Source organism: Parus major, chromosome 1 (assembly GCF_001522545.3).
Source record: "Parus major isolate Abel chromosome 1, Parus_major1.1, whole genome shotgun sequence".
Taxonomy (NCBI): Eukaryota; Metazoa; Chordata; class Aves; order Passeriformes; family Paridae; genus Parus; species Parus major.
In genome coordinates, this window is record NC_031768.1 from 23,904,969 (window position 1) to 23,931,010 (window position 26,042).

Consider the following 26,042-nt stretch of genomic DNA (forward strand, 5'->3'; position numbering starts at 1 on the left):
TAAACTATTGGGGAGCATCCAGAGGAAGGCCACAAGAATGGTGAAGAGTCTTCAGGGAAAGCCATATGAGGAATAGCTGATGTCACTTGATTTGTTCAGCCTGAAGAAGAGACTGAGGGGAGACCTCAAATCAGTCCACAACCCCCTCATGGGAGGACGAGCAGGGGCAGGCACTGAATTCTTCCAGTGTCAGAACTTGAGGAAACAGTGTGAGGCTGAGTCAGAGGAGGTTTAGATTGGGTATCAGGAAGAGGTTTTACATCCAGAGGGTGGTTGAGCATTGGAACAGGCACCTCTGGGAGTTGGTCACAACAACAGCCTGACAGAGTTCAAGAAGCATTTGGACAACTCTCTCAGGCACATGGTACGCTTGGGATGTTCTTCACAGGACCAGGAGTTGGACCAAATGACCCTGATGAGCCTCTTCCAACTCAGCATTTTCTCTCATTCTATGATTCAAAATTCAGCAAAACTGGCACAGTGTGCTGCATACTAACATTACATTGCTTACACTACACTAGATGGCACTGTCTCTCTCTCAATATATTTGTACTCAACAGCAAAGTGTTATTGGAACTATTCATAAGAAGATCAGGGAATACCTGCATCTGTTTCCTGAGAAATCCTACTCTTTAGCAGCTCCACTGCTCAGCTTACTCATGCAGAAGGTCATGTGTCCTGCTGAGTTCTTATGACTGATAAACTCAGAAGTATAACCAATATCTAACAGCTCTTTTTTAGCTCTTACAGTTCAAACCCACTTCTTCCTACTTAATTAGGCATAGTTAACCCTAATTTTATCATATCAGTGCACTATTTGGGTTTGTTTGGGGTTTCTTTCTTTGTTTGGGGGTTTTCTTGTTTGTTTTTGGGGTTTCTCATCCTTTTTGTTTGTTTGTTTTTAAACAGAACTGTTACACAACCACACTGATACACTGACCATCACATGTTTTTTGATCACATCCCTAGTAGGACATGTAGTATTTGGCAAAGCACTACTTACAGGCACCCCTGGAAGGCCATCAAGTCCAGGTAAGCCTCTGTCACCCTTGAAACCCGCTTGTCCTGGAAAACCTTTCCAGAGAGAAAAATATAGATTAGTGTATTACATGCTTTTACAAATAGATCACTGTATGTGAATTCTTTGTGATCCCTTTTAAAGTGTCTCATTCCATTCCCAGCAATTCCAGCATAATGCTGCTGAAGCCAGTGAAGCTGTCTTGATTCATGCACTTGTGTTGCAAGCCTGCATTTATAAACTTGGAAGTTGATGATTTATTTGACTTGGGAATGAATTTACCAATTCATGGAACCAGTGCAGCACTGAAACTAACTAAACTACACTCATTTTTCTGAACAGCACTAGAACAAACATTAGGTATAATACAATTTTTGGCATGAAGCACTTCTCTCATATGGTAGCAAAAAAATACTTTTCTTTTTGGGCCACAAAATTTAGGTCTGCAATTGGAAACAATTGTATGGGCTACTGTCAAGCCTGGGCACATAGGCAAATTGTTCCCACATTATTTCTCACTGTGAAAATATTTGAGCCACAATTTGCAAAGACCCTTCACTGTGGCCAGTTTCTGCTTCCCTGATAATTCTGGTTGATTGTATTGGAAATTTGGCATCAGGACAAAAATAGGACCATGACACCTTCCTTTCATTAATCCTTTCTTTTTTTTCACAATTTGATTAGTGGGACAAAATGTAATTAATTTTATCATGTATGCTGGTTTTTTTTTAGAATTTAGCCTACACAGCTCATTCTTGGGTAATTAAGGAGTTTTTACCTGCTGGACCTGGCAGTCCCTGTGGTCCTGGAAGTCCAGGAGGTCCTACTTTATCACACAAGGCACAGGCTTCACCTTTGTCACCTGAAAAAAGAAAACAACAAAGCACATGAACAAAAAGATTCAAGACAACTGCAAGCAGGTGGATTCAGGGCAAATGTCAATTTAATATTTAAATATTAAATTTAATATTTAAATAAATTGCTACTTCTAATTCCATGCTTCAAGGAGAAAATATTAGCAAGTTGATGTTCAAAATTCTTTTAAATTTTTTAAGGGAATGGCAGGAGAATCAATGTAACTCCTATCCTAGTTTTAATAATCAAGAGAATGGTTAAAAGGGACCAGGCTGAAGAGGGTGATAAATAAGAAATGTTCAGTGGGTACAGACAAAACAAAATTATTAAAGAGGAAAAAGGATAACTTCTACAGTCACTGTAATTTTACAAAAAAACAGTGAACAGAATGAGAGAAGAATGGAGCAACCACCATGTAAATGAGTGCAGGTCTTTTTCTTAAATATTCATTTAGTCAATGCTACTTAAACATATGGTTGACAGTCCTATTTACAGAATCACAGTTAGGTCAGAAAATACCTTTGCCATCACTGAGTCCAACCTATGACCAAACATCACCATGTCAACAGACCATGGCACTCAGTGCCACATCCAGTCTTCTCTTAAACATCTCCAGGGATGGTGACTCCATCATCTCCCTGGGCAGCCCCTTCCAATGCCCAACCACTCTTTCTGTGAAGAACTTCTTCCTAAGGTCCGGCCTAAGGTTGTCTATAGGTGCTAAAATTTTGTCTTCAATTGCACTCATGGCAATGATTCTTAAACAATTTTCATTCTCAACTCCTCTCCCTCTCTCTAAATGTGCATGTCAGAATTCACACCCTGAATTGCCTTGAACAGCTCAGTTTACACTTCATGGGGCCATATTCAACCCTTTGTGCTCCTCTTGAAGCCCTGGTCACCCTCTGTCACTTCCCAGCAATGAGCAGGCCAAGAGAAGTTCGTATCAGTAAATTCAATACACAATATCCTCCTTTACTCACCAGAGATTCAAGAAACATCTTCCATGTCCATGAACCATTTAAGTAACTTTGAGTACAATTCCTCTGGATCCAGCCTAATTTTCTCAGCCTCTACATACACAAGCTCCAGGCTACTGAGCATTAGAATACAATCACTTAAAAATATTATTACCTTTCTCTCCCATCTCTCCTGGAAATCCATCTCTTCCTGGAAGTCCAGGACTACCTGGTGCACCAGGTTCTCCCTGCTGGCACTGATCAATCCCATCTGAAATGAAATGGCAATAAAGAATATTGTTTTGACAAGCTCAAGTTTCCATTGAAGGATTTCATTTATATCATACCTGAAATGTTGCCTATGAAAAATGGTCAGGATAGCATTTTATTCCTTTATTTGATTTACTTGGAAAAATTTGACTGGGATTCTGTATTCTTATTCCATATACATTGCTTAAGAAACCCTGAGAATTACAGAGAAAAGACAGGCTCTTCCATAATAAGGTTACAAACAATTTCAACATAAAATCTATTTTCATATTAAGTTTTGCCTTGGAAAAGTATCACAGGTGAAAAACTGATGTTTTGACCCTGAAGAATGGAGAGTATTGATGTTCTGAAGAAATTCATTACGAACTTTTTTTGTATCCTGACTTCTCTTTTCAATATTTTAGGAAACTTTCTAGGCAAGAGCAGCTTGTCAACATCTATTTAACTTCTTCACTCTGATCAAGCTCCCTGAAAACAAACCTCATACGTTAGGATCTGAAATATGTAACAAATGGGAATATTTATCAGGCTTGATATAAGAATATAATGAGTGCTTGCTCTGTTTGATGATATGATGCAGGATCTGACCCAATATAACATGACATCTTTCTGGCCAAAGCCAGTAGTCAAAATGCTAAAGTGAAGTTTGGAAAAAAAAAAAAGAATGAAAAATAATTGTTTCCTATTATGTACTTGAAGAAGGCTAAAGAAGTATCTGGGGAAGAAGTAGAATTAAGCAATGAAAATAATTTGTATGAAAAATAGGAATTGCTCTTATTTCTAGGAAAATGTAAGATTTAGCCATTTAATTCCATATTCTACATGCTGGATTTTGAACTGCTTCACTGGCAAACACAGCAACAAACCAGACACCTTCCCCTGCTTTTGAACAAAGTATCTTTGGTTTAGGAATTCCAGAGAGAATAATGTTTCTTTCAATAGCTTTAAAGTACCTTAACTATTGTTACAGGGATGTCATTCCTGATGTTGAAATGATAATTTAACTCACAATATCAGTATCACCTGTAGCAAAAGTTCTCTATCAGAGTTTAAACATTAATTGTAAGAGACTATTTAGCATGGAAAACTTCCACATGCACTTGGTTATTGTTTCATTGCAGAGCAAAATCATTTTTCTCTTTAAAATTCCTTTATCACAATCTAATAAACTGTGTGTACTGTTGTTATCATTACTACTATTACTACAGATGTTATTATATACTTGTCATTACTGGCTTTTCTTTTACTCCATAAAGCAGGTGTTTACCCTGATCTAGGAGGTGCCATCCATGCCTGTGTTGGGGGGTTGGAACCAGATTATCTTTAAGGTTTCTTCCAACCCAGACCTTTTTATGACCCCATTCTCGTCTAAGATTATTTTATTTTATAATAGAAACTTCTGGCTAACTAGTACCTCACACTGCAGTTCTCACACCTGTTCAATCTGTTACACAGACTGGTACTGCAGACTTGTAACACTGAACAGCTATCTTTTGTGCTGAGAACAGTATTAGTACCTGTTATTTTTTTAATTGAAAATATACAAATATCACTACAGTGGCACAATGGGACACAGAACAAATTAATGTGAATTAAGATCAATTGTTTGGTTACAGTCTAACAATTCATGATGAATTTTCTAAAAATCTTAGAATTATTTATTTAGCAAAGGATCCTTGTCCTTTCCCAGTAAGGAAACAAATGGCTTCCTGCACTGTACAACAGCTTTTACTTGTTTCATCAACAACTCAGATATGTTTCTTCCATGACACAGATGAATCCTGATAATAGCTTTTATAATCTTGTCTCTTTTTGCTTTTTTTAATGTGCATTATGAGTCTTCAATGTGGAAACCAACCAAGGGTTTTACCTACCTGCTATGCCAGGAGGTCCTGGTGGGCCAGGCAACCCAGGGGGACCTGGGAACCCATCTCTTCCAGGGATTCCAGGTGAAGGGTATCCCGGAGAACCCTTTTCACCTTTTTCACCTCTCTCTCCAGGGACACCGGGTGATCCTACCCTGTCTGGAATTGGTCGACCTTTGGACAGAGTAAAACATACATGTAAAAATGACAAGTGAAAAGACAGCAACATTATCAACCATATTAACTTTCACAGGGTTTTAGAGAGAAATGGAGAAATGTTAGTGCAAAAGAAAAAAGGGACTGTATTTTAATTATTGGTGATTTATACAAAATCAAGTTTGTATACTCACTACAGCTGAGAGAAACTCATTTCTGTTAGGTCCCTAGAGAAACACACCTCCTCTGTATCAAGTGCTCTTCTGACATTTAGTTGGACTCACTTTTGTTGGGTAGTAAATAGTGTCAAGGGTGGAGTTAGCTATTCCACCTAGAAACTATTACACACTTCTTAACCTAATAACAAACCAAATCTAAAGCACATCTAGAAAGGGAGGGCATATCTGATAATTGCAGTAAATAAGTACTCAACAATGCTAGCAGATTTAAGGAATGCTCAAACCAGAATGGTTTGTAAGAATAGTAAGTGAAAAACAGCCAATAAAGAGAAGCAGTTAAACAACTACCAAAAACCCTAGTTAAGATATCCTTTCAACTGTTTGTACAGTCACATAGGTTTTCATATTTTAATGGCTTATTTTAGTTCACAGCTCATCGCTGCACTTGACCACTTAAACATTTTGAGTCATCTGCAACACTGCAGGAAGATATAGAAGTCACAAAAAAGCTCAATTTCTGTAGGGTAATTACAGAGTAAGAGCTATCATTACAGCTTGTTCTATGTAGCATCTTCTCCCTAACCTGTGAAAAATTTCCTGGAAACTATCTGACCTGGCTCACATTAATTTCATATTTAGCTTTCATTTAGAAAATGAAAGCAAAGAAGGTAATGGTAGTATCACTGCAGGATGTGTTAAGTGTCAGGTTTCCACAGATGATTTGCCTAATTTTTGAAAAGCAAATATTGTAGTGTAGGTCAAACACATGTACATGTACTTATAGGCATAAAAGCAGGGTTACCATGGATGTGAAGATGTTAAAGCTCTTAAAAAGGCAACATTTGTAGGCAAAAGAAATACTTTTTATTAGACCAAGTCACATAGTCAAAAAAGCAGGAAGCCTTTAGGAATGACTTTGATTGAGTAAGAATTGTTTCTTCCTACAAACTTTGTTTTATTGTACTTCTACAAACACATACAGAGCTGAAGTGAGAGCAAGACAAAGATCTAGATATGAGCACACACACTCAGGTATATGTGCAGACACTCACACATTCAGAGTTAACAACTCCTCTTGCCCCAATGGAGTCATACTCTGATGAGTACTGTGTGCTACATTTTCAATTTCAGCAGAAAGTTATCAGAATAGAACAGAAAGAACCAGGCTGGATCACATCAGAGGCATGAGAAAAGCAATCTCGAGAAGGGTCTGCAGGGATGATTAGACCCCTGAAGAGGTCAGTGCTTGGGTGTTCAAAAAGTCAGGCAGTGACTGAAAGCAGCTAAGGAGAATATCCCTCAGGACTCTACACCCAAGAACACATGACAAATGTGAAAAAATCAGTAGTCATAATTTCATACCTGGAGGTCCTGGGATTCCTTGTGCACCAGGGAAGCCTTTAGAAAGAGAAGGTCTCAATTAGGCAATGAATTCTGCAATGCCAGTGAAAGTGAGCTTGTAGGAGATATAATTGACATTCACATTCATGCATATTCACATTCTGAATCAAATTTGAAGCTAAATAACCTATATATATCTTCAAGAAGCACATTCAGAGAAATGCTGCTGTGTGCCAACTTCCCCAGTGATTTTTCTTTAATTAGCTAATGTCTGTAATGGGGAAAATGGGGAGGGAAATGCTTGATTTTCTCTGTTTACTGAAGACTTTTTAAAAATATGCAAGCCAATCTTAGCATAAAAAATTAGCTACTGACTTCTACAAAGGAGTCTCAAGATTCTCTGCATTAATTACCCTCCTTATGTTCATGTTGTTTTCCATACTTTTTAGATAATCTCGTTGAATTATTTAACTGCCCTAAAAACTGACCCCAGTTTATAATTTTTCACCTATAACTGAAAGGCAATCTTAGTTATGTTGAGAACCAGAAGTGTCCCACAAGCTACTACAAAATATAATAACCTGAAAACAATTAAATAACTGTAAAATAACACTGTCATATAGAGTTCCTGAGCACAGATAGTACAATTAGATATCCTGAGCACAGATCGTACAGTTTTAATTTCCTTTAGCGAGAAAACTAAAAGTATAACTCAATTAAAAAGACAAGACAAAATACATACCTTTTTCACCTTTTTGACCTTTCAGTCCAGGCAAACCTGAAACTCCAGGGTCTCCTTTTTCACCAAAGGTATCTATTGGTCCAGCATCTATCATCTAAATCACAGGACACAGATCAAAAACATAGAACTGAGCCATCACATTTCCCCCAGCTTCATCTGATGGCCATTTTAGTTTTATTGACAATTTTCAGCAGTTTTGATTATACTGGCAATTTCAGCAAGTGAGAGGCTTGTAGCTGCTGAGGAATTACTAGAGAAAATTAATTCTACCCAAATGCCTTCATATCAATTGCAGTGAAGTTGCAATTGCAATGAATTGCAATTAAGTGGAGAGCTTTTATAGCATCTTCCTCAAAAAGGATGCCAGAAAACCTTAACATGGTCTAAGCACTGATCCATTAGGTTTGTATTACCTTTTATTTTAAATCTTATGTTCTGCCAATTTCTGCTAACATTAATCTGAGCTCAGTATATAGGATGCTAATATTTACAATACAGTGTTCAGGGAGTATGTACAATTTTCCAAACCAAATTAGCAGATGTTGGGAATTTGTTCCCATAATTGGGAAGCAGTGCCATTAATCATCTATTTGTTCCTGACTAACCCTAGTCTTTATATGAAGTGTTAAAAGAATCGTAAGTTTCTCCCCTGATTTCTTCTTGTGTATAAGGGCCAATTTCTGCTCAGGGCCTCACCAGACATCGGTCAGCAAGTGGTGAGCAACTGCACTGTGCATCACTTGTCTTCCTCAGGTTTTAGTCCTCTCTCTCTCTTCTTGTTATCTCCCTTTTCTTCATAATTATTACTACTACCTACTACTAGTAGTTACTTTATTTTTATTAATAACTTGTTCTTATCTCATGAATTTTAGCTTTTTCCAATTCTCCTTCCCATCCCATGTTGAGGAGGGACATGAGTGAGTGAGCAGCTGTCTGGTGCTTAGCTCCCAGATGTGAAATGGACACATTTACTCTTTGGAACTGTCACTGTGTAGTGATTAGCAATGTATATAATATTCACAGTCCAAAACACTTGAAATTCATATTCTTTGAGGATTCCTTTCCCAAATTTCAAACATAAATAACTGAACCCAACTTTTGCTTCCATTAAGGGAAAATATGGACATGACTGAAGAGAACAAGATCAGACTACACATAATATCTCTTTTTTTCCTCATTGTTTGAGCACTTTGACTTTCACAAAATTTAATTTGCTTTTCTTTTAAGTTTAAAATGAAATATGAATTTATTTTACTTACTCTTCCTGGAGGTCCTGGATAACCTCGCTCCCCTTTGTCACCCTAAATCAAAACAGAATTTATGTTTTAAATCCAGATAAGAATTTTTTGCTAACAAAATCAGATTTCCTCAACAAATGAACACTTTGATTACAGATTCAAACAACATCCACATGGTAATTACCTGGAATGCTGTATTAACCAGCAGCAGTAATTGGTTCGCAAGCCTGTACTGGTTTGCACTATTTGAAAAGAAACTGGAGGTTTTAGGGAAGTACATTTATACCCATGCTGGCTGGACAAAGAGCTTGTGAAAATAAAGCCTGTATTAATCAACACAGATAAGAGATCTAAATTGGAGGTAACTACACTACCTTCATTTTGGCTTCTCCTAGTCTCTGGATGATGACATAAAGCTTAGCAACATTCAATTAATATTGCTTTATGTGCATTCATTGCTTTAATGCAATCAATGAACACACCACAAAAGCTATTAACTCATTTTGTGTGAAGGGAAGCAAAAGCTGCTACTACTCACCTTGGTGCCAGGATCCCCAGGCCGTCCTGGAATCCCAAACCCTCCAGGCAAACCCTTGTGTAGAAGACAGTGAAACCAGAAGAAACAAATATAGGTGGATCTCTAAATATGGCAGCAGCAAAGTTTAAAAATTTTAAAACTCACAAATTCACTGAAAGCAACAACTTCAAATAAACAATTCAGAAGGCTAGAAAACATCAACTGTCTATAATACACAGACAGCTCTTTGTTTTGAATGTAAGGAACAGTACTGTAAATTGAGTAAAATACATACGGGTTCTCCTTTCAGTCCTGGTTCACCATCTTTTCCAGGCTTTCCCTGTAAAACACCAAGTTTCACTCTGCTTTAACAACCACATACATGAGATTTCTAAATACAGTGCATGGAATACTAGAACGAAATTATCACTATTGCAATGAATATTGCAAAGTGTGCTAATGCAGCTAACAGAGCAGAGGGTACAAATGGTAAATATGCGTAATGCTTGTATTACCCAGCACCCTCCAAGACATCATATTAAATAAAATCCTGCAAATCCACTCCCAGATTCAGAAATAACATACCTGTCACATAACAGACCCTGTCACAGAGTCTTCCAGACAAAATATATCTACAGCACAGGAAACTAGAACCAGATCCATCTTTTTCCTTCACAACAATCCCTTTCTATATACACACTCTGAAGAGTATATACTTCACAAGACATTTATGCATAGATATTCAGTGATTCAGTTTCAGCAGAAGGCTTGGAGAGTGGCTCTCCTTGGAGATTGTGTGGTAATGTAGTGGTAATTCCACTTCCCTCACACTGAAATTCAAATCATAAGGCAGATGATACGCTAGAAGTCAAAATTCCCTCCTCCAGAGTAAAATCACAATGATTAGATCTCCATGTTAACCTACAAAGAACACAAGATTCCCTCGAAGTAGTCAACAGTCATCACCTGATAAGTGATCTAGATGGACAAACCTACTTTTCAGCATTTTCCCTTCCTCCTTCTCCTCTGCACCATAAAAGGACTGGGACATCAGCTTGTACCCTGATCCACTGGAGGCTGGCTCTCATTTGGTGCCCCAGTGCTTAGATTGTATGTGTAGCATAAGCAATATGAATTTGTCCCATAAACCCAAGGAAATGAAGATACTTAATACACAAAGTAACAGTGTATGTAATTCAGTCTAAAAAATAATCCCATCAGTTTAGGTCAAAAAATATTGTCTTAGACAGCATATTTGAAGGACAAAAATGGTAGAACAAACATGAACAGGCCACCACCATTGCGGTGTGCAGCTATGTTCTCTTATAATGAAGGGTTACAAGTAATTTTTAAAGATTAATTAAAACTGTGATCTGCAAAGTCAAGAGAGTCTTCAAATATACACTGTGATCATAATTAATTATATGGTTTAATTTTATCAAATTAGAATATCAGATTGTAACATCTGTTCATCTTTCAAGGCTTAGCTTAATTTCAGAAGTAGCTATGACTTCCTGAACAATTATATATAAAATATCTTAGAAACTTTGTTCAAGGAATTCTGCAGAAACTGAAAACTATATTTTTGATAAATTCGTCTGTTCTGGTTTCCTCAAAAAGTTCTAAGCCAATATGTCTCTATTCCTCCAGCTTCAAGCCCTCATTTACAGTAAGAGTAAAAATACATATGTAATAGAAAAGATAATCCTGTCACATAACTTTACTGAAAAGTTAATAGAACGTTTGACTTTGAAGCATCGTAGAAAGGGAGATTTTATCTTTTCAGATTGAAGTAAAATCAAATGCCTATAGATGTGCTGTGCCTAACAGTTTATGAAGACCCACACCTTGAGAAATTTAGAATTCCTTGGAATACCTTACATACATTTACATGCAATATAACACATTTGGATGTAGAAAAAAGTACAATTTTTCTAGCTGTTCAGCTATGAAAGATACAGCATGACTCATGGAGAAGTTCTATATCCTCACTAGTCACTACTATAGAGTAATTTTTTTTCTTTGCTTTCTCCTTCCATTCTGGAATGACTTCATCTTTCATCAATTTGGATTAATGGGAGTTTTGCCTTCATCTTCAGCACTGCAAGCTACTATTAAATGTCTTTAGTTATCTAAAATATTACACACCAACGTTACCACATGTTACTTCTACCTTGATTGTACACCTGTCCAACAGCAAAACTTGCTTATTTAAAATATAACAAATTTGTGGTTTAATTAATGGTTAGTAAGTTTAATTAGCTAATGGAAAAAATACAATAACTTCAATTAAGGTATTGATAAAATTGAATATACTTACACGTGGACCAGGCTTCCCAGGCTCACCCTTGTCTCCTTTGAAACCTGAACCTGGCAATCCCTGGAAAATAAATACTCACCAGATTAAAAATACTGCCAAATTCCAAAGTGTGTTTTCTTTTATCTAATAGGTATAAAGATATTCAGTGCCATTATCAGAGTCTTTACCATTTTTATAGTAGTAAAATAATAATACTCACTGGGATTCCCTGTTCGCCCTTTTCGCCTGGATCACCCTAATGAAATTATTGAAAAAATGTAAATTAGTAAACAAAAACTTAATCATTATTCATTTAGGTTATAAATAATTGTTCATTTCAGCAAAAGCACCTTTAATCCTCCATTTCAAGAACTGTGCCTAATAGTATGATGTGCAAGAATTAGACAAACGTCACACGTGAATCCATTAAGCTAATTTATTTTACTAGTATATATTGCTTCAACTGTTTAATTCAGTAATTGAAAAAATCATTAGCACTAAGATTTCACTAATGCGTATATGAAAAGTTGAGTACATGCTACTTATTTCAAGCTCTCAGAATATTTTTACTATATGCTATCCTTATCAATCCTCCTTCCTCAGAAAGTCATCTGCTGCTTACTTATTTGTGCAATTATTGATGCATTTACCATCTATCATAAACTTTTCAGAGAGACTTCTAGAATGAAAATTAAAATTAATCCATGAAGTAAAACAGGTAGAAATCTTTTGAAAAATTTGCTCTGACTTTGTATTTTCTTTTTCCTGTTTCACTTTTATTTGCTAATTCCTATTGATTATATTTTAATGAAAAGTACAAGAAGTTTAATCATTTAACATCTCACCTTTTCTCCCTTTATGATTTCACTCCCTTTTTCCTTCATATGAGGTGCTGGTCCTGGGGGTCCTGGGGGGCCCCTTACCCCTTGTTCTCCCTGTCAATAGCAAATCCAGAATTGTCCATTGAAAACAGAAAGACACTGAGATCAAATATGGTTAAGACCAGTAACATTAAAGAGAACTAGCACTTTTTAAAAAAATACAGCTAAATGAGTTTTTTTTTAAATCCTTTTTTCAGCAAAATCAGTGAAATGAAGGCTTACAGAAGTCACCACTGTGTAACTGGCTATCAACAGAGACTGCCCTGAAGCAAGATTTCTGAATGTACTCTTGAGGTGGAAATTGATTAATAGCAAATATCACAAACATATCTAAGTATTTACAGCAATAGTATCAAAGTTTTATAGTGCCTCCTTCAGGAGGAAGGAAATTAGGAGGGAAGAGGTCAGGTGCAGAAAGTCAATGGCTAAAGGAAAATGTTACTCAGAGTTTACAGTTCCAAAAGCTTTATAGAGGTCCACAAAGGCCAGCTTCAAGATGATGACTGTGGATGACTTTTTACAATGCATGTGTCCATTGCAGGGTCAGAGCCTCACCTCTCTCTACAGTGCAAAAGCTCTATCTTTAACAGTAAAACACCTCAGAAAAGACTGCATAAATTCTGCATAAATTTCTATCAGTAATGCACAACATCATTTATCTTTTGCTGAAGACAAACCTGAGGAGTCCAGGAAATCTCCACACACTTCTATGTCATCTTCTCCAACATTTTTCAATACATTTCATGATAAAAAATTCATTTCAACACCGTGTCATGTTGCAAAAAATTCTATTCATTAGGAATATTGACTCAAAATCTATTAATAAAGTGGCAGTTTAAAAAAAAAACCACAAAAACCTACCTAAGTAATATAATTTACTTATACCTCAAAAGCCCTCAGTCAATGACACTCATGAAAAGCTTCTGGAGAAGTGCTCAGACACATTATGAATTTACTGACTAGCCCTTGAAAGCATGCAGTTCTTGGCTCCCAGAAACACAACATAAGGAACTTTAAGCCGAGACCTCTTAGTGTGAGAGGTAACAGATTAAAGCCAACATGTATTACCTCCCATTTGATGAGATTTGATTGAGAGAATAAATGGGATCCTGGAGCACATCTTTTAGCTTAGATTCATTCAAAAGTAAACCACTCTGTGTGCTCTGAAACCTCGTCCTGGTTGTGTCAAAACACAATAAAAGGAGACAGCTGAAAGATCTGCCTCAAATGTGTGCATTACCAAACCAAAGTAAGGCAGACAGACCTTAGAGTCCTACAGCAATTAATTCAGGTCATTCTGAACAGCACATCAACTCTCATCCCTTAGAACTAAATTGATTTTAAAAAAATCTCATGGTGAGTCCTAATATACAAAATAAATGTTTCCAGATCTGCCTACTGCAAATTCAAGTAGCTTTCCAGGCACAGCTGGGAAACAGGATGGTGACCTAGATTAATGTCAGGTGTAACATCACCATTAAAAAAGTCTGTAGCCGCTAATGACTTTTGTTCATTTAGGTGTAAGTTACAGATTTACTCAAATCTTCCAATATAGCGTTTATTTTCTCCATTGATTGATTTCAAGGGTTTTCTTTATTTCAAACAAAGTATCAAGAATATTTCTGACAGTTGTTCTCTAGAAGTTCACAAGTGACCTACCTTTTCACCTTTGGGACCCTGAAACCCCAAGCCCATGTAGCCCTGAAAATGTAAATTACACACACTTAGTCAATTCTTTTCTGCAGTGCATACATGCATATATATAAACTTATGAAGGTATTATGTACTCCTCAAATGCTAAGGGAGAATATAAAAGACAGAGTATGTCTTTTAAGTGCATGTGTGAAACAGATAAATAATCATGTCCTAACTTCCCTGCTGTTTTTAAAGCCCTGTGTCACAGCAACTTGTGAAAAAACTGATTGAAATTCATCAGACAATTTCATTGTCAATATGCTCTTTTACCCAACACTTCAGTGAAAATATTGACATTTTAAAATTAATTCAAATAACCATAGAATTCTGTAATTACTACTAATTTGATCAAGTGAGAGCAAGACAAATTTGAAAAGTGGTAAAAATCTCTCTTTATGATGTTCACTAAGACACAGAAATAGATCCCAAGGTATAAAAAAAGCCCACACCTTTTGGACCATTAGTTTCCAGAGCTTTGAGGATCTGGTATGCAAAAAAAATAAACAAATGGACTTATTATTTATATTAAAGAGTCTTACCTTCTCGCCTGGAAGTCCTGGTGGCCCTGGGGGACCCTACAAGACAATATATTTTAGCATGCACATGTATAGAGTACACTAAGTGGAATAATGCCTTATTCTATGAAAACAGCAAAAAGGCAGATCTTTGCATTAAACCCAGTAATTTTATTTTGCTCTTGCTGTGCATTATTCAAAACTTAGAATAAAAAATAGCAGCAAAGGGAATCTAAGATATCTCATTAATTATTATAATAACAGACAGATGATAATGTGCTTCTGCATTAATACTCAGTGCTGCTACCCATAAGAATAACCTCAGCAAACATTTGAATTTTGCTAGGGATGCTTGGTATATAGTTTATTTTCTATAAATTAAATTGTGGAAGAAAGAAAAGGAGGACCAACAGTTACAGTCTCTCCCCCACAAAAATACCCTCCAAACATGCAAGAAGAGAAGAGGGCTGTAGGAGCAGCTGATACTGAAACCTCATGTTGCCCAGGAATTTCTGCCATGGCAGAGTTCAGAAGGCTGAACATGAAGCCTGGAACTACACATGTTTTTCCCAAATCCCAACCAAGACCTGCTACACACACCTTCGAGAACATTCCTGTAATAAAGAGCTGTAAGTGAAGTGCAAATCACCATGAAGTGAAGCTTACTTGCTCTCCTGGAGGGCCTTGTGGCCCCATTGGTCCCTGAAACCCTGAAGCTCCAGGTGGACCCTATGAAAAATTCAAATGGCATCATAAGAAAGCAATATGGTAATTTCATGATACTGATATAATTTTAATTGAAACACACTACTATCCAAACATCATTTAGACTTACAGGCAGTCCAGGTTGGCCAGGAAACCCTTTTTCACCTTTTAGTACACCAGGACTTATAAGACCAATCACATCACCTGGATCTCCCTATAGTAAGAAAAGAAAAAGAGCAAGTCTTGAACATGAATTCAAATACATTCAAACCCACCAGGAGAGGAAAGCTGTAGCTATGCATACTTTAGAATCACTTGGAAAGCTGACTTAAAAAAAGCACCTTATTTTTTTTAATTCAGCTGAAACACAGAGATATTAGAAGTTGAGATCTTAATTGCCAAATGTACTCTAAAGCCGCCTGAAGCGATTCCAGTACCAAAACTATCTTCATACCTCATTTCCTGTATTGTAATGGGTAGTCAGAATAATTTTTCAATGAAATCTATCACTACTACAGTGTCACGACACAACTGGAGCATCTGACCTGGCTGCTGAGAGAAGTGGTAACCTCACAATCTCTTTCCCCTGCTGACATCTTCATGTTTCCACCTAATTTTTACATAAAGGCCATTTATAGTGTTCTTTTTCTTCAGGAAAAGAATACATTTAGTCTTACTTCAGAAAACTATTCTGATCGCCATCCGTTTCTTTATATCCCTTCTTTTGAGAGCAAATATCCCATTTTTCCTGTGTTCTTGTACAAAGTTACAAATAAGTGATTTTATTTCAGTTCTGTACCTATGCATACATGCCTAGCAAAGAAATATCTGAGTACTTCAGTGTTTCTAGAATGAGTCAGTTCTTTCTGTGTGAGAGTAAGAGAAATAGACATTTTAATAACTTGGGTTGTCATGTCATTACCCATTTGAGATTACTTTTAGACTTACTTAGCTTACAGTTCCAGATAATATCTGTTCACTTTAAAGACATTTTGGATGTCATTCAGTGCTTCATTCTCCAGTTCACAGAATGCACTCAGATACCTAGTTAGTTGGTCTGATTTTTTTTCTTTATGAAAACTAGTCTAGTATGTGTTGGATGATTCTCATATTGTGGGGTATAGGACCTTCCTCCACAAACATTATCCATGTGAAACTTTTGAGATAAATCAAATGTCAATATAAAACCAAACATTTGAATCATAAAACCTATCTAAGCCTTTATACACAATGGGGTGGCCACCACAGTGTTTGTACATTACTAATGACATGTACGACTTCCCTCCTGTTGTAGTCCATATAATACTTACCCTTTCAAGTTCTGCACAGAACACATATGTTCAATTGTTATTAAGTGGGGAGGTGCAAAGTGAAACAAGGCAATACAACTTTTCTGTCCTTAAGTAAAGACTGGTGCACATCTTTAAGTGTGTAGAGATCACATAAGTTCTTATTGTTAGAAGTAGGATGTACACTTAGAGAATGTACCTTCATTCCAGGAGGTCCTGGAGGTCCCTGTGAAAAAAACAGACATATTTGTTTGAGTATAGCTCCTCAATGCCGTGTTTATTACATCTTAAAGTCAGTATAATTTCCTATAGTTATATTTGCATTTCAAGAGTCAGCCTTAAAAAAAAGTGAATCAAGCAGAAAAGAATCTACTTACTATACTTCCAGTCAGTCCTGGTAAACCTGGGGGACCTACTGGACCTCTTTCACCCTAAGGGGAACAGAGAAATTGGTTTTGTTTAGGGAACATATGCCTGAGGGACGTTTTTATTTCAACACAGAGATGCTGTTATAAATGTATGTAAATGTCACCTTTGTGCCATTACATCCTGGAATGCCAGGTGGACCAGGAGGGCCATCTTGTCCAGGAATGCCCTACATGAAGAGAAAGTAAAGAAATTAGCAATATAAGGAATAATCCAGGTCAGATGTCACAACTAAAAGTTTGATGTTCCTTGCAGAAACATATATACTTCATACGTACAGGAAGGCCTGGGTTTCCTGGAAAGCCTGATACTCCTGGGGGGCCCTGCAATTGAGAAAAACAAAAACTGAAATGACAAATCCACAAAACAGCAAGGACAAGCTGCAGCCCAATTTCCATCTCCAATCTGACAGTAAAAATCAGTAGCATTTGAAACTTCCTTGACAAAAAACTCTAATCTTCTAAACCTCTCAAATATGTCACCTTAGTAATGAATAACTGAAAGCAATTTCAATAACTGAAAGCTTTTATATTTCTTTAACTTTTTAAGCAGTAGAAAATAGATCAGAGCCTCATGTAGAGGTAAAAGGGAATGCACAGGTGTTCCCTTCACACAAACACTATTCCCAAAATGAAATTTACTATAGGCATCTCTTCATAGCAGAAGATAATATTAGCACACCATAAAGATGCTTCTCTGTCTTTCATACTCATCAGTGTATCAATTCCTTATTATCAAAACTTCTACCAGGCTGAGATAATTCTTTCTCCTCCAACAGCTTTTCAGTGTAATGAATCAGGCATTTAAGCTGGCACATTATTTTCATCCTATCATCTTACTTATCCATATGCAGCATTTCCTAAAACATGTATTATGAAGCAGAAAAGATGTGTGGGAATCCTGAGCTCAGATAGTGTATTTGCTTCTTTCAGAACTTTGTAATTGCTAAAATACATTTAACTCTGCAGCAAACAAACACATTTTCCAGGAGGTGCCAATTCACATTAACATTCAGGATACCCCAGGCCAACACAAACATCGTGCATTGAAATATGGATTTCTTGATCTAGCAGTATGCCCTCTCTGTAACATCTCAAAAACTGCAGTTACTTCAGTAAGTTCTATTTGCTCCAGCAACTTCAGGCAAAGGGAGAACAAAACTGAGATGGCATTTTGAGAATCTGTGAGCAAGAGGGTATAGCTGAAAATGCATACATCATTACTGGCCAAGTCACTTGAATCCTCTTTCATCATGACATTTAGGAAATGTGAAAGTTCTCAGAAAGAGCTTGGCACCTCACAAAACCCAAACAGGCACAGCCCTGGCCAATATAATATGCTAAAAGGAGTGCTATATAAGTGCCCCATTTAACAGAAATGACAACAGGATGATCACAGATATTCAGAGCCTCCTTTAGCAAAGTTAAGAAATCCTTGTCCCTGACTTTAATTTGCTCTGTATCTTTTTAGCACATATGTGCTCATGACTATGTCAGCTTCTCTGCTGGAGTGCTTCAAGGGTAGATGGCAAATGTAAGGGAGAATTTTGCAAGAGGAAATAAGGTTGGTTCATTCTGAAGCTGGAAAAAAGCCTTTTGGTATGTCAGGAAGATATTAGAGGCATATTAAAGCCAGTGCTGTTGACACAGTGATAAATATCAGGTAACAATGCAAATTAATAAAGACACTGTCTGTCCAATGCAGCAAGAACTTCAAAGGTAAAAGTGAGAATTTTGAAATTACAGCTCAAGGGGATGTCATTCATTAACTCAGAGACTTCCTCTTGCACTTGGAAGGCAGCCATTCCCAAAGACATCAGAATTGCAAGAAAGTAAGACAGAACTCACTCTTGTTCCCTTTGTTCCTGGCAGTCCTGGTTCTCCAGTATCACCCTGAAAAGTAGAAGAGAAAGCTTTATCTTTTCTTGGGACAACAATTTAGGAAAATCTGATTGTTTTGAATACTAAAGCTTAAGTTCTTACCTTAAGCCCTGGTGGCCCAGGGGGACCTTCAGGTCCTTGCATTCCAGGAAACCCAATCACACCTTGTAGTCCTGGCAAGCCTCTTTCTCCCTGTGGAAGGAAAAATCTAATTAGGAAGTACACAACTGAAGCTCCTTCGTCAAGTAACTCACATATCCCATTCCTCAAGGAATCTGTTAAGTGGTGAGAAGCTACATGTGACAGCAGGGTTCGTGTTGGTACTTGAAAGAAGGATTATTATAAATAATATAAAAGAAATATTTATGGTTCAATAATAGATTGGCAGGGGATGAGTGTGGCAAAACAGAAAAGCACTCCTTAAATATTAGTTAAACCTTTTTTTCTGGATAGCACTCTTCATAGCAGATTTATTCTCCTCCTCCTCCAGGAAAGTCACTTTTCCTCTAATAAAACCTACCTGCATTCCTCCAGAGGTGCTGCTAAATCCCAGTAGAAAATCCAACAGCCCAAATCAGCAACTAAATTTCTGAAAACCACAAATATCACTGTTTGGTCAACTAGTGCATGAATGGTAAATACCACTCTTCTTACACACCACTCACAACAGCAGGTTTTGGACACCAGGTTTGTCATTTAGGCTTGAATTTCAGGGTGTTTCAGAGACAGGGTGCTTCAAGATACCGGATCTTCCCAAGAAGCTGAACACTGTATTGTATCTGTTACTGAACACTGAAAACTGTATTTGTATGTGTCATCCTTTTGCTTCTACTTTAATACTGTATGGGACATCTGTGCTGTCCCTCTCCCTACAACTCCAAATGTATTTAAATCAGATAAATCTAGAGGCAGAAAACCTATCCACACTTTAGATCAATATTGCAGCTATTGTACTTTCAACTATATTTGAACTTCCAGTGAAACCAAGAGAACACTATATGAAAAAAGGATGCAAAATCTACATATAGGGAGAGGGGAAATAACTTATGCATGTCAATCCCTAGAAGCAGCAAATCAAGCAAATCAAAAGTTCCATACAGAAGGTAACCAGAGTTGTCCTTTCAAGGTTGTGAAACAAGCAGAAAACACTTCATACTGTCATACTGTCAAAAACTGTGGGAGTATTGGATGAATCAAAGGTTAGTGTGAAACTGCGAAAATAGGAAGTTTTACAAGTTTGGAAAACAGCTAAAAACATGGCACCTGCTTTAGAAACTCAAAACACAGCAATTTTCAAAGGATAGCAAAAAGAAAACAAAATTAACAACATTCAAAACACATAAAGGGACACTACAGAGACTAAAGGATTTTCAGCAAAACAGTGAAATTAAATTGCAACTTGTAATTAACAACCAATTTAATATTTGATTTCAGGATGGTGATTAACAATAAACTTTTTTTCTGTTTGCTCAGGACAAAGATTCCCAGAAATACACTGGCTGTTTAAGAGGTCAGCTGAGGACTGAGCACACATGAGAACATCTGAGCCTTGGAGAGCTCATTGTCCAGGAAGTGTAACAGGCATCTTGCAAAGTAAAAGTTATGACATGCAGACAGAGGAAACTGAGTGATAACCAACAGACATGGTGCTATGGTGTCAGAAGATGAGAAGAATTGGAAGATTTGTGGAGTTACTGGATTGGTGTTGTTTTTAGTTCCTCGTCCAGGATTTTTTTAGAATGAAGAGACAAGGGGGAAGGGACCCATTATTCTTGGGCATGAAGAGCAGGGCCGAGAAGGAAGGGAGAAAACTCTGAGATGATAAAAGCACAAGAAAGTAAAATCAAAATGACATTCATTTATTAAAAATTCCTGACTGAAAAAATGAGAATGATTTTTCCATGAAATCTATCACCACTACAGTGTCACCACACAACTTGCTTCTCCTCTCCGTCTTTCCATAAAAATAAAATTTTTCAGTAAAAGAGTACTTCCTGAGGCAAACACTCAGTTCTTCCTTGAAGTGCTGAAATGGCCTGATCTCCTCTATTTAATTCCCAATATTCTTTATCATGGTTTGAGAATTCTTTATTTGGTTTGAGCCAAATTCGAAGCAGTATATTAGACCAGAAAACAAAGCAAAGCAAAGCAAAGCAAACATCAGAACAGCTGTAGAATAATGTTTCCAGGTCAGCTGTAGAGGCACAAAGTCCAAGTTCTAAAATAACTAAAATTGTTTTGAAAGTATTTTAAGGAAGAACGCATCACAATGCAGGTCTCTGAATAAATGTTGAAATAATTAGCAATCTGAAAAATATCTTTAAATTTAAAGGAGTTACATAAACCCATACTTTGACTGGCTAATGTGCACTGCTGTCATAAACTTACTTCCACAAAATCAGTTGTTATGTCATTCAGACCAGAGTGTCACGCTGAACCCTGGGCACTTGTTCTCATGACCTGCTGCAAGACAGCCTAAGGAAGGAGAAGCCACTCAAGTACATACAACAGGGCCTTCCACTGCTGAAGGAATGTACACCATGTGCAAATGAGAAGAAAAAAAGATTATTTTGACACCCACAGAGAAATATGCCTCATGTGTAACATATGTGACATAGATGATGTGTAACACGGCCGAAACTTGATGCACTCAGAGGTTCTGCCCTGAGGATTTCACCACACTTTGAACCACTGCACCCTGCCAGAAAAACAGAAAAACAGCCTTTCCTCCACTCTTAAGGAAACTTAAAACTGAGGTTTACAGGTCGTATTTTCACTTGGTCTAAGGCTCCCTTAGACTATTCTGGAACTGTAAAAGGGCCTTAACTTGCCTGTAAATCACTTACTAAGGGAATGACTCCTTCATCTGGTCAAGGAGCTAAAGGCTTAAAATACATAAAAACTTGCAACTTCTAAGGCAACTTTAGTCAATTCTCTTAAGGCTATCTTCAGCCATCCAGGCTGCTCTGTCTGAGGGGCAGAACAGCTAGAGGAGAAGAGTTGAGGCCATAACAAGTCACTTTGAGCTAAGATATATTCAGGTTTCCCTGGAAACATTTTTATTTTCCTGACTTGAACAGTTTGGCCAAGAATAAAAACAACTGGCTATTTGTCCAGAACTTCTGGACACCCAGTCAAGGTACTGGGTGTTCCAAGGCCTGGAAAATATAACTCCTGAGCATGTGGAAGTCTGTACCACCCCAAAGCTCGCAGACTCATGACTTCTCTTACTGGAACTGAGCTCATCTTTTTGCAAGAGGGAAGTAAGATAAAAGAGACTGCAAGAGTGAGAGCTGCCAGATCCCTCTCTGCATGTGACCTGCCACTGTTGGCTGCTCATTCTAACAGGGAATCATGGACTTACACACTGCAAACACCTCTCTACTCTGCCCTCTCATCTGATTTTGCTGCAAAGTAAATTCAGGGAAAATAGTCCAAACTAAGCATTGTGTAAGAAGTCCAAATTTCTGCAGTTTTAGGCTACACAATTAATGGGATTTAACTCCTCCATGCCACCCATGGACACTTAGAGAAGTTAGGGCAACCTATTCCATCAAGACCCAGTAAGAGATCTAGGGACGTCTCCTGGATTCCAGCCCCTTTCTTTAGTCTGGGTATCAGTCTTCCTCTTTGTACAACAGCCTTAGCAAACTGATGGTGCCAGCACTTGTATGGACCAACAAATAAAGGTTTTACTTCAATACTCCTGTTTGAGTTAGTACAAACTTCCATCATATTTTTGCATCAGTGATACTACACTAAATTACAGCAAAATTCTATCTGAGTATCTATACTGAATGGGAGAGTACAGAAACTGCACTATCCTTAAACTGTGAAGTCATATGACTGAAGGATATCCTAATGTCACTGAGTAGATCAGACCCCACAGATAGCTGAGGTAACAACAGTCATACTGCTGCTTTCCTACCTAAAGTGGCTTGCCTGGAACTTCAAGACTAGATGAAGTTATCGCTTATGCTGTACAGAACAGGCATAAGAATGTTCTGAAGATGCCTTGCCTTGGAAGGAAACACTTGACCTGCTGCATCCTTCCCCTGCTTACCTGCCTGTTCCTTTCTTCATTCAATATTCCAGCCAAACAGCCCAACAGTAAGTGCTTGTGCTACATTCATGCTGCAACTCATTGAGCACGTACACTGCACAAATTGGCAAGCACCAGGTCATCACTGCTACCCCACTTATTTTTTGCTCAGCGCTGAGATTTCTAGCTGTGATGCATGAAGAGCATGAGACTCTGACTGCAAAGGTTATGTATTGTTCAAGTTCCAATATTCACAGCTGCAAAATCTTGGCAAGTAATATTGAAAGAGCTGCTTCTGCTTCTTACAAATCAATTCATGAGACTCAAAAATTAAAACAGATGTCATCTGTACCTCTGCTGATTCAATGCAAGCTGTCAGAAAGCACAAAGGAGAACACATTACTCAGCTCACAAAAATGAATATTCTGCCACTCAGCCGCTGCAAATGCGGAGGTGCTACGTAAAAAGACAGCAAGTGCTCAGTCACCACTGCACTCATTTAATAAGCAAGATGTCTGTGTTAGCTCAGCTTTTGTGAAATGCCTTTGCATTATGTAGTTCAAATTAAAATTGAATGGACTTCTAAACAGACATGAACCTGTTAAGAGCTGAACTGCATGGGCTGATGTTTTTTTCTGACACCTACCCTTCCAAATTAGCCATGAAATGCTGTTTGGCACATGGAACAACTGCAGATTGCTAAGCAAGAGAGTCACATAAAGTAAGTAATTTCATAAGATTCAGCTGTAATATATCAAGGGCTGAGGGGGAGGAAATAATCACCACCCCATTATAAATTATTTCCCCTGTTACTTTGCCTAGGGACCGCTGGACTGGGAGATTTTAGGCTTGAGAGACTGGTAACATGGATATAAATCAACTGCTTCCCAAAGTGTGGGCTCACCGGGTGTCTGTGTCTGTACAAATATAATGTTCTCAGGCCCTCCAGAGATTCAGGCACATGGTGAATAACAATACGTAGATCTTCCCAAAGCCATTTGAAAGATGCTTCATTTCTTAACATTTGCCTCTGCCAGAGATCCCCCAGCAGCTGAAATAGCAGGACAGACACACATCTGTCCTCCAGCTGAAAAGGCATAAAACTCAGTCTAAGGGCAAGATGCCACAAGGCAGCTGAAGTGATCTACCCAGCAAAGGTGGCTCCACCCCACCCTTCTTTACATCACCTGCTGTGATTCTCTCAGCCTCCACTGCACCAGTTCAGCTCACTAAATTTACTCCCTTTTCTTCAGTGAGTGAGCTTGTCCCAGCCTCTGTGAGCTGAGGAGCTCACCAGGTGGCCAGAGAGTTGCCAAAGCCAATGTGAGGAGGACACAGCAGGACACAAGGTGGAATGGCAGCAAGAGCAGTTTCTCACACCAGAGCAGTGGGGTTTGCTGGAGCTCATCCACCACAGCTCCTCAGCTGTGCCTTCACAAGGGAAACTGAGCTGGGAGCCAACACATCCCTGGCCTTGCCAGAGGGCTGTCTTCGGACCACTGTCACTGCTGGCTCCAACATGTTATAAACTCAGAATTCCTCTCACAAATGCACGTGCTATCCTGTTCCCAAAAGTTAACATTCACCAAACTGAAATTTTACCAACGGCATGTTTGGCAAAGAAATGCAACTGTTTCAGGATGAAAACTGACGATGCAGTTTCCAAAGAGACTAAAAAAAGAGCCTGAGTGTTAGCAGGAAAACCTGCCATTCAAAACAGTCATCACACCTTGATGCTCCAGTGTGACCACAGCAATGGACAACAGTACAGTCACAATGTACTATATGGTTTTCTAGCCAGACTATCGCCAGCCACATGAGAGGTGAATGCAGGCTCTGTATTTGTTCCTTCAGCTGATGTAACTGCAAGCTCTCAAGTGAATGAGCTCCAAGGTGTTAGAGCAGTAATTACAGTACCCTGTAGGAAACAGTACTGTGTGACCGGAGTAACGCTCTCAAGCCACAGAGTTTCTCTCTGCACACTTTTAAACGTGTGTTAGAGAATTGCAATTGGCTCACTGTTACTCCGTGTTACATTAGAGAAGACGGAGAATACCAATTCTTCATTAAAAAGGTATTTTTAACCACCAGAGGGAGCACTGGCCCTGAATATATTTCAGGAATAAAATAAACATGTACAATAAATGTCATCTGTTTGTCCTCAACTGCACTTACCATTTTCAGTATTTTATTGAAAGTGTGAAGCGGATATCAGTCAAGCAGAATTATTGCTATATGCTTACAGGACATGTGTCCTCAAGTGCACTGAGGAAGTTTAACATTACAAAATTCCCACTGCACATTTTTCAACAGAATGTATCTGCGCCATAGCTATACACTTCTGGAGCCACAAAAGTAACAAGTAATTAATTACCCAAACATAACTCTGCAGACACGCAAAGAATCTGTGTAGGAGCTCTATAAAGGTCTTGGCTCACCCAGAAGTTTTGGGGCTAAGTTCCTGACAGTGTGTGAAATGGAAGAGAGGCTAAGGCAGAGACAAGAGAGAAGAGTCAGCAAAATCTGGATTCTTGCATTAAAACGCAGTCCCACGGAAACATGAGTGCAGCATTTTCGGCATGACCTAGCGGAAGGAGCAGTCATAGCAGTCTCACATCGCCTGCACAGCTCTACAGTCAGGCTGGCTGAGTCCCTGAACAACCTTTAGCACTGCCAGGGCTGCTCTGCATTATACTGAGACATGTGTGACAACAAAGGGCCACCCCAACAGCTGCTGGGGAACAGCACTCTCTTACTCATGACTTCTTTGCCTTCTGCATCTCCTTCTCCCTTTGCTCCCTCCCCAGTGACTTTCACCTGTGGGACTCCTTCAGTGCTGCAGTCAAACGATCTCTCAGGCTGCATTTTGGGGGGAGGACACTGGGAAACACCTGTTTATGATGCAAAAACCAGTGCCATAAATGTTCATATACCACCCAGGCATCCCCATCACCAAATCTCACTCTGATTTTTCACTCCTTTTCACTTCCACAGTAGGATTACTCTTCCTACTGTGGAAGTATCCTTTCTCAAGGATCATGAACTTACAACACTGAGGAACCTCTGCAGCTTGATACAAGATAAGCCCAAACCTCCAATAGTGACTCCATTCATATAAACATTTAATTAGAGGGCTTTTCAGGTTTAAGGTTCAGGGACTGCCTCCTAAA

At 38.2% G+C, this 26,042-nt stretch overlaps 1 protein-coding gene across 1 annotated transcript in view; it reads right to left on the bottom strand.

Annotated features, from left to right (window-relative positions):
* COL4A1 (collagen type IV alpha 1 chain) overlaps window positions 1-26,042 on the bottom strand; it is a 120,181-nt gene that overhangs the window by 34,358 nt on the left and 59,781 nt on the right. The window contains exons 3-24 of the mRNA XM_015621928.3: window positions 18,933-19,022; window positions 18,798-18,842; window positions 17,229-17,273; window positions 17,057-17,119; window positions 16,902-16,955; window positions 16,724-16,750; window positions 15,366-15,449; window positions 15,197-15,259; window positions 14,555-14,590; window positions 13,980-14,021; window positions 12,285-12,374; window positions 11,660-11,695; window positions 11,461-11,520; window positions 9,436-9,480; window positions 9,162-9,215; window positions 8,645-8,686; window positions 7,386-7,479; window positions 6,665-6,700; window positions 4,977-5,141; window positions 3,008-3,103; window positions 1,797-1,880; window positions 1,004-1,074 (exon numbers count right to left, since the gene is read on the bottom strand). Coding sequence (XP_015477414.1) covers window positions 1,004-1,074; window positions 1,797-1,880; window positions 3,008-3,103; window positions 4,977-5,141; window positions 6,665-6,700; window positions 7,386-7,479; window positions 8,645-8,686; window positions 9,162-9,215; window positions 9,436-9,480; window positions 11,461-11,520; window positions 11,660-11,695; window positions 12,285-12,374; window positions 13,980-14,021; window positions 14,555-14,590; window positions 15,197-15,259; window positions 15,366-15,449; window positions 16,724-16,750; window positions 16,902-16,955; window positions 17,057-17,119; window positions 17,229-17,273; window positions 18,798-18,842; window positions 18,933-19,022 — 1,422 coding nt within the window. The remainder of the gene's footprint in view (window positions 1-1,003; window positions 1,075-1,796; window positions 1,881-3,007; window positions 3,104-4,976; window positions 5,142-6,664; window positions 6,701-7,385; window positions 7,480-8,644; window positions 8,687-9,161; window positions 9,216-9,435; window positions 9,481-11,460; window positions 11,521-11,659; window positions 11,696-12,284; window positions 12,375-13,979; window positions 14,022-14,554; window positions 14,591-15,196; window positions 15,260-15,365; window positions 15,450-16,723; window positions 16,751-16,901; window positions 16,956-17,056; window positions 17,120-17,228; window positions 17,274-18,797; window positions 18,843-18,932; window positions 19,023-26,042) is intronic.